Genomic DNA, 8,670 nt, shown 5'->3' with positions numbered 1-8,670 from the left:
GCCTCGGGGTGGGGATGCAGCAGGGCAGGGGCACGAGGATATCAAGTCCCCAGATCTCCATGGATGCCCCGGGGCCATGCGGGCTCCCCGCTCCCTCTCGGTGGCTCCCCCAGCACTTGCTCCCCCTCGCCCCACGCGCAGAGACGTCACGGAGCGGGACCCGCTGGAGGCCGGGCTGCTCAGCCCGACCCATCCCTAGCTTGTCCACGGCAAGCTCGGCGAGGGCACCGCGGTGAGCCTGCCACGGAGACCTGACCCCAGACCCAGCACCTCGAGCACCTATCCCCACCCCTGCACCCACGTGTGCTCTCCTCCGTGGAGTTCCCGGGGTTGGCGGAGAGCTGCTGAGGAGGACCGGGCAGGCAGGCACCCAGGGCTGGACCTGTTGGCCACCCTCCCAACTTGTCTGGCCTCACCAGCAAGTGACTGGTGTTTCTCAGTTGGAAAGTCTCAGGAAGCTCCTGCGGCCATTGGGACGGACACTTTCTGAGTCTCGCCGCCTGTCTCCATCCTCCTTCCCCAAAGCGATGGAAGGACCATGCTGAGCCCCACCAGCAAGGAGGGACAGGGGGGATGCTGAGGCCACCTGGCAAGTGGGGACTGCTGGGTGCTTTGGACCTCGAGGCTCAGCCTCTCCAGGTGGCCGACGTGCAACCTGCAAGGGCACAGCGGCATCTGTGGCCAGCCCAGCCCCGCACACCCTCGTGCCTTCGGCCTCAGCGGCTGCTTCCTCCTCCCCGAGCTCAGCCCTGGTCGGACAGCATTCCCAGAGGACTTCTCCTACAGCAGCCGCTCCTGAGGCTGCAGCGCCGTTTCCTTACGAGATGCCCCTTGCTACCCCCATCCAGAATAAAGTCTCAGGGACACTGGGGTGCGTGTGTGCAATGCCTGGTTCTGTGCAGGGGCAAGGAGCAAGCGTGCCGAGCCGAGCCAGGCGGGGAGAGCACCGGCTGCCGGTGCCCGGCTGCTCCAGGAGCATTGCTCCCTGTCTCTTACTGTTTAATTGGGGACCCTGCAAACCCCAACCTTCGAGGCTGCCCTTGCTTGGTGTCCCGTGGGGGTCCCATGCAGAGCTGGGCTGGCTCTGCCCTTGGCGGGTGCTTGTGGTGGCACGGTTCCCCTCCAAACGTGCCAGCACTGCCTGCTCAGCCTTGCACACCGGGGGTCCCCCACGCTCCCCCGCTGTGGCTGAGCATCCACGGGCTGCCCCTTGCACTGCTGCTCCCCCGAGCCGGCCCACTCCCAGCCGTGGTCCCCCACGTCTCCGGGTGCACCCGTTCGCCCCCAGCGTGCCCCATTCATCGCAACGCTGACGTGTTTGCACAGCACTCGCCCTTCGCCCACCGGCATGCTCGCAAGGAGTTAAATCCCCCCGACTGGGAACAGCTCCGCAGGCAGCGGGGGCACACGCTCCCCCCAAAACACAGGGCTGGCAACCCGGCAGGGCCCCGGCTGCTGCGATACCTGAGGTGGCCCCATTTTTGGGGACACTATGCCCAGGCTGGCCTCAAGGTGGCAGTGGCCACCTTTGTCCCCAGGATTGCCCCGCAGGGCTGGGGTGCCAGCAGGGCAGCACCCCCCGGCGTGGGCACTGCTGGGACCCTCGTGGTCCCAGTGAGGCAGAGACGCTGCCCTGGGGTGGGCGAGGGGCCGTGGTCCCCATGGGCAGGGGGCTGTGGTCCCCACAGACGAGGGGCTATGGCCCTCGTGGTTGAGGAGCCATGGTCCCCATGAGTGAGGGGCCGTGGTCCGCATGGCCAAGGGTCCTTGGCCCCTACGGGGAAAGGGCTGTGACCCTATGGGTGAGGTTCACACGTCCCACGTCTGGGGGGCTGCTGCGGGGGCTGCAGATGGCCCAAAGCCTGCGAGGGCAATGGACGGGACAGGAGCGCAGCGGGGCTGAGCCCTGCAGGCAGCCCCCGGGGCAGGCAGGGACGCGGGCAGGGACGCGGGCAGGGACGCTGCGGGCTCCTGCCCCCGCCTCCGCCCGCCTCCAGCCCTGCCTCTCCCTGGCACTTTGCTCCCAGCGGTGGGAGAGCAGGAGCGGGCACAGACGGCAGAGCACGGCGAAGGGCAGCCCGCAGCCCCGCCAGCATGGCCCCCGGCCCCGCGGGGGACAGGCGCTCCCCGGGGGTGCCCCGCTCCTGAGAGCTGCCCCAGCCCAGGACCGCAGGTGAGCCGGGGCAGCCCATGCCTGGTGGAGGGCAGCAGCCAGGACAGCCCCACCATGGCCGTGACATGGCCATGCAAACCCAGCTGGGCTTTGGGGGACCCTGGGGGGAGCAGGTTTGGCCCCACGAGGGACAGAGATGGGATCCCCAGGGCTGGATGGGTGTGGGGTGGGGGTCAGCGAGTTCTCCCCATCCCTTGACCACCCCTGAATCCCTCCGTGCATCCCCTCCCTAACATGCCATTGCCTTCCCCCATCACCAAGGGCCTTCATCCTTCCTGGTGCGGCCACCTCCTCTCCTTCATCTTCCTCTCCATCCCCCAAATCGCTGCCTCCTTGCAGGGCAAAGCTGCCCCTTGGGCTGCCGCAGCTTCAGGCTCCTGCCCTTCCCCGGGGAGGCGGAGGAACAGGGACAGGCCACCCAAGGGCGAAAGGAAACCCTCATCTCCCATCCCGCTGAGAAAGGGGGTCACCTCGGAGCAGGGGACGTGGTGGGCAGTGAGGGAAGTGGCGTCCCCGGCACCCGAGCAGCGCAGGCAGATCGTGCTTTGGCTGCCGAAGGGAAGGATCGAAAAGAAATTAGGTCACGCTCACCTTGTGCCGGGGCTTTGGCTGCACAAACCATGTAGTGATTAGGGACAAGGGTCCTTCTGCAGGATGTTTTGCATAATTTCCCCTTGTTTTGCAATTTCTGAGAGCTTAGGCGAGAAGAAAAGCCCTGTTTTTCCCGTGCTCCAGCGGCAGCCGGTCCCAGGCTCACCCAGCCCCGCGTCCCTCAGCGGCTGCTCACTCCCCTCCGAAATCCTCTCTCCTGTCCCCTCTCCGAAGCTCCTGCCCGCCGCGCCACCATCCCTCACCCACCGCCCCATCCTGCCGGCGGGCAGGACTTTGGTGCTGGGGCAGAGTTTGCTTTCGGTGCTGCCCCACTCATTCATTTCATTGGTGCCTTCCCAACGCCCCCGTAAATCCCCAGGGCAGGCAGCCTCGGCCAGCTGCTGGGCACCTCGGGCTGGGGGCACCCCGGGCTGGGGGCAGCCGCCGGCTCCCACCGGGCCGGTGCTGCCCGCGGGGCCGAAGGACGGGTTCAGGCTGGGCACGGCGGCGGGGCCGCGAGCCAGGGCAGAGCTTCCGTTCCTGCGGCAAAGGGCCAAGGGCAGCACGTGCCCCCCGATGCATGGCCCCTTGGCCGGCCCCTGCCCCTTTCCGCTGGCGGATGGCTCTGCGGGTGTTTTGCAGGACCCCTCGCTGCTTCCCGGGGTGCGTGGGGGGGCCAGCCTGTGGGCAGCGTCCCAGGGGGACGTGCTTGCCACGGGCAAGGGATTCCCCAGCATCGCAGCCCTCGTGCGTCCACAAAACGGGCAGGGCAGGAGCAGGCATCCCCTCCCCAGCTCCATGTCCTGTCCCTGCAGTGCCTCCCACCTCCCGCTCCGGCACCGAGCCCAAACGCTTGGTTCAGACCTCACCGCGGCTGTGGTTGGTCCCTCCTCGAAAAGCCCATGCTAGAGAGGCCGTGGCCAGGGAGAACCTTGCTGGGGACGTCAGCGAGGAGTAGGAACAGGCCTGGCGGTGACGTGTCCTCGGGGTGGACTGATGTGAATCAGCAATTTAAACCACTGATTTTGATTGTGACTAAGATGAGGAAGCAGGAAACCTGTTGAGATAAAGCTTGCCAAATGTCATCTTCTTTTGCATTTTTATTTTTTAGTGGTTATCCCCAAAGGAAGCTTGCTTAGGAACGGTTAAATCACGCTGCTGAGCGCTGACCATACTCAGGCTTTATCAGCGGGCAGAAGCCACATACCTGCGCTGTTCTCCAAGCAGCCCGGCACCACGTGGCCCTCGGGCTCTTTTTCCTTACGCGTTTCTTACACCAGATTATTTTTTATTTATTGGCTTCTTCATATCTTAGTTGTTTGTTGACCTATGTCATGGGCATTGGCTTTGGTCACTGAACCCTGCAGCACCTCCGGTCTGGTCGGGCTCAAGGCTTCATGCTCACTTGCACTCAGAGGTTAGAAGAGGAAAACAAATCTCCTGGTGCCTCGTGCCCTCGGCAGTGTCACGGCTCGAGGAGATGCAGCCGCTGGGCTGGGACCAGCACGACGTTCCCTTTGGCAGAGCCAGCCCCATGGGACCACTGCTGGCACCAGCGCTCGGGGGCTCAGGGTTTCCTACCAGCTGTTTTTCCCTCCTGGTTCTGAGAAAACAGAGCAAGTTCCTCCCGCTGTTAATGTTTGATCAGGACCTGCTTGTTGCTCTCTGAACTCATCCCTGTAATAAAGCCAGGCAGCTGCTGGCACCGGCCGCAGCGGGAAGGAAGCTGCAGGGTGTTTGATGAGAGCCCAAAGCTGCAGCTCAGCCCACAACTCAAACAGAGAGTGTAGAGGTGCGTGTGGCACGGAGGGGCCAGTCCCGCGGCCACCCGCCTGCCCATCTGCCTGCTGATTCATTTATGGTCATCTCTGCAAACGCAGGGAGGTACCTCTGCAAACGCAGGGAGGTATCTCCAGGAGAGGCTCTGCGGGGGGAAGGTGGATCGCAGCTCAGCTGACCCCACGGATGCACCCTACGGGATATTCCTGCCAACGGTGCTTGCCATGAGAAGCCGTCAGGCTGCGTATCTCCGTGGTGAAGGCAAGGGGCAAACAGGAGGGGGCTGATGAGGGAGCCAAGGGATGAAGGAGCCTCAGACGACGCAGCCTTCCACCCACGGACACCAGCATCCCGCTAAGGCGCATCGTCTCCCTGAGCCGTGAGTCCTCCTCCGTCCTGGTGAGCTCTGGACCTCCTCACCTCCTGGGTGAGCTCTGGACCCACAGAAACTGTAGACACACGAGCGCTCCCTCCATCAGATACGGCTTTCGGCTGCACCCTTGTCTCTGCCTGCAGCACGGCAGATGCTCCTGCTCCCAGGTTACTCATCCGAGCATCCATCCTCAGTCGGCAGAAATGGCCGCTCCGAAATCATTCCGCCAGGGATCATGGCGGGCACGGAGGGGCCGAGGCAGGGGAACCTTCAGAGAGCTGGTCCTTTGTTGGATACCACGATGGCAGCAGAGAGTCCCTCTTCCCTCTGGAGGAGGGGGCTCTGAACTTTAGACATCCCGGGAGGCGAACGCAACCCTTTGACAGCTCGCCCTCACCTCAGCCCCGGGGCCCGATTTGCCAGGGGGATGCGGATCCCAGCCTTTGATCCTAACAATGTGCGAGGGGAAACGTCCTGCCTGCCTTGTGAACTTGCACTGTCTTGGGCTGGGACTTGGCTTCGGCGCAGCTCCTCTCCGCGGGGCTTAGATCATCCCTCTCCTACGGAGAATACCCGGCAGCTGGAGGCCCCTCGCCGTCCAGGGACACTCTCTCCCAAAGGCTCCTTTAACAGCCCCCCGAGGATTTCTCCAGGCCATAATATTCCCCCAGACAAGCCTTTCTTCTCCTCCTGCCTTTCTTCTGTCAAGGAGCCCTCTGGGACGAGCAGCATTGTCAGGATGGTGCCAATTAGGCTGAGCCAGCTTCCAAGAGGCTGCGCTGGCACCGGCCGGGGGCTGCTGTTGCTCATAAAGGTCTCATTGTTCGGCGCGCCGTGGGGCTGCTGGCCGGCGGGGCCGGCGCGGTCCTCTGTCTCAGGCACGCTTCCCGGCTCCATGCGGCGCTGGTGTCACTGCGCGCTGCTCAAAGGGATGATTAACGGGTGTCATTGCGGGGGCTGCGAAGGGGAGGATTTGTCAAGTCCCCCTCGGCTCCCCGCGAGGCCCAAACGCGCGAGCTGAGAAAAACCAGAGAACCATCAAAGTGGCCGGAGCTCCTGGAGGGGGGGAAAATCTGGCATCTTTGGCTCCCTTCCATGCTTTGTGCCTGACAATGGTTGGGATCAACGACTAATGTGCTTTTATTAACTGCTCCCCTAGATCTGGCTCGGAGAACATGGCCACTTCAGTGAGGACGTTCCCAGTTGCCCTGTGGACACCGACGTCGGCTCCCTGGCCAGGAGAAAACACCACCGCGGTGGCGGAGGCAAAGTGCGTCTTCAACGAGGAGTTCAAGTTCATCCTGCTGCCCGTCTCCTACGGCATCGTCTTCGTGGTGGGGCTGCCCCTCAACTCCTGGGCCCTCTGGATGTTCATCTCCAGGATGAGACCCTGGAACGCCACCACCACATACATGTTCAACCTGGCCGTCTCCGACACGCTCTACGTCCTCTCCCTCCCCACCCTGGTCTATTATTACGCTGACCGCAACAACTGGCCCTTCGGGAAATGGCTCTGCAAGGTCGTGCGCTTCCTCTTCTACGCTAACCTCTACAGCAGCATCCTCTTCCTGACGTGTATCAGCGTCCACCGCTACATGGGCATCTGCCACCCCATCCGCTCCCTGAAGTGGGTGAAGACCAAGCACGCCCGCATCATTTGCGTGGGTGCCTGGCTTGTTGTCACCATCTGCCTCATCCCCAACCTTATCTTTGTCACCACCAGCTCCAAGGGCAACAGCACCCTGTGCCACGACACGACCAAGCCCGAGGAGTTCGACCATTACGTGCACTACAGCTCCTCCGTCATGGCCCTCCTCTTCGGGGTCCCCTTCCTGGTGATTGTCCTGTGTTACTGCCTGATGGCCAAGAGACTCAGCAAGTCCAGCCTCACCAGCCCTGGCCCCCGAATGCCCTCCTTCAAGAAGCGCTCCATCAAGATGATCATCGTCGTGCTCACCGTCTTTGCCATCTGCTTCGTACCCTTCCACATCACCCGGACCATCTACTACACCTCCCGCTACTTCCAAGCCGACTGCCGGACCCTCAACATCATCAACCTCACCTACAAGATCACGCGGCCCCTGGCCAGCATCAACAGCTGCCTCGACCCCATCTTGTACTTCATGGTTGGGGACAAGTACCGGGGGCGGCTGCGCCGGGGGCCAGGCCAGCGCCTCCGGTCCGTGCCCACGTGCGACCTGGCCCTGGTATCCCCCTCCACAGACAACGTCGCAGGTGGCAGCCACGCTGCCAGTGACACCCGAGGGACAGGGACAGCACGGAGTGGAGGCGGGTGCTGAGGGGCCAAAGGGGGTTCCAGTAACCTCATCCCTGGTCTCCACAAATTGCAGCCCCTCCAGGCTCCGTGTGGGCACCCTGGCACCCGCAGGTCCCCGGACCTGACCTGCCCCTGCCCAGCCTCTGCAGAGGCAGAGACCACAGGGCTGAGGGCTGGTGGCCACGGGGCTTGTCCCAGCCCTGCCCCGAGACACCGTGCGAGGAGGGTGCTGGTTCCGCTCGGGGCAGGACGGCTGCCGGGCACCCGTGGGAATGGGAAGGATGCCGAGAAAGCCATTTTGGGGAGGCATGCTGGCATCCCATCCCAGGGCACTCCTGGGGACACATGGGGCCTGACAGGTCACTAAAGGGAAGGGACACTGGTCCCTCCCTGGCCATGCACAGCCCTTCCAGTCTGCTTGACAGCGATGTGCGGGGACCGGACAGAACCTGGGGACGGAGCCGACACTGGGTCCCCCGCGTGCCTGGTGGAGGTTCTCGGAGATGTCCCTGTCACACTGCTGGCCTCGGGAGAGGCAGGGAGGGACACGGCACGGGGCACTTGCTGCCCGTCACCCCCCAATAAAACCCCTTCCCCTTTCTCAAAACTCAGGCCTGTTTCTTCCCGTGGCAGAGGGAAGAGGGACGAGATGCCCACCCTCATCCCAGAAAGCATTTGAGAGCAGAAAAAAGCCACCCGCCACCTTAACGCCGGCGCTGGGGCAGGTTCTGAGTGAGGAACCGGAACGGTGACACCCGTGGTGACGGGAGAGTCCTCGGGAATCTGCCTTTATGGGTGTTTGCTTTCCAAATGTTTACCCAGCCCTTTTGTTTGACTGAGTGCCTGCACAGAGAGGAGCAGACCAGAGATGGCTATCAGCGCTGTCGACTCTCCCACGCCAGCCCGGGCGGGGGTGGGATGGGGCTGTCCCCGCCACGGGGAGCCCCGGGAGGGGCTGCCCCCCATCGCCCCCCACGAGTCCTGCCAGCACATGCCGAGGGAAGGGACACCCATAGCGTCATCGGGATGTCACCCCCCAGCCACGGCCATGGCACCCACCACACACAGCCACATCCCACCAGGAGCTGCCCAGGTCACCGGGGAGGGAGAGGGCCCCAGCGATGCCACGTCCCAGCCCCGCATCCCCATCCCACCTGACAGTGGTACCCAGAGAGCCCCTCGCTCACCGCTCAGCCAAAAGCAGAGAGAGGAGACCTCCCTCCTAAGCCCAGTTAACCCAGTAAGAGCAGCTGCTGCCCCTCACCTCCCATTATATCCGACGTGGCCCAGGTGGACCAGGAACTGCTCGGTTGCACCTGAGTGGTGCAAGGGTCCCCACCATGCACGGCCCCCAGCCCTGGAGATGGGACTGCCAGGGAGGGGACACGGGTGGGTGGCAGGTCCACCCAGATGGGGAGTGCAGGGGCACGGCCGCGGTGCCGCCGATCCTGCCCCCCGGCACACACAGGCAGCAGC

General features: G+C 63.8%; 1 protein-coding gene across 1 annotated transcript; it reads left to right on the top strand.

The window, feature by feature from the left end:
• Positions 1-2,051: 2,051 nt before the first annotated feature.
• P2RY4 (pyrimidinergic receptor P2Y4) lies at positions 2,052-7,792 on the top strand. Its single transcript, XM_075161902.1, has 2 exons — positions 2,052-2,173; positions 6,076-7,792. Exon 2 carries the CDS (start codon positions 6,092-6,094, stop codon positions 7,214-7,216), a length of 1,125 nt encoding a protein of 374 aa, XP_075018003.1. The 5' UTR covers positions 2,052-2,173; positions 6,076-6,091; the 3' UTR covers positions 7,217-7,792.
• The last annotated feature ends 878 nt before the right edge of the window (positions 7,793-8,670 follow it).

This window comes from Calonectris borealis, chromosome 13 (assembly GCF_964195595.1).
Source record: "Calonectris borealis chromosome 13, bCalBor7.hap1.2, whole genome shotgun sequence".
NCBI lineage: Eukaryota > Metazoa > Chordata > Aves > Procellariiformes > Procellariidae > Calonectris > Calonectris borealis.
Note: the sequence above shows the minus strand (reverse complement) of the source record. Positions and strands in the feature narration are given on the sequence as shown.

Bases quoted from the DNA above. Each gene is read 5' to 3' on its own strand.
- P2RY4 (XM_075161902.1), top strand. From the start codon at position 6,092: ATGGCCACTTCAGTGAGGACGTTCCCAGTTGCCCTGTGGACACCGACG.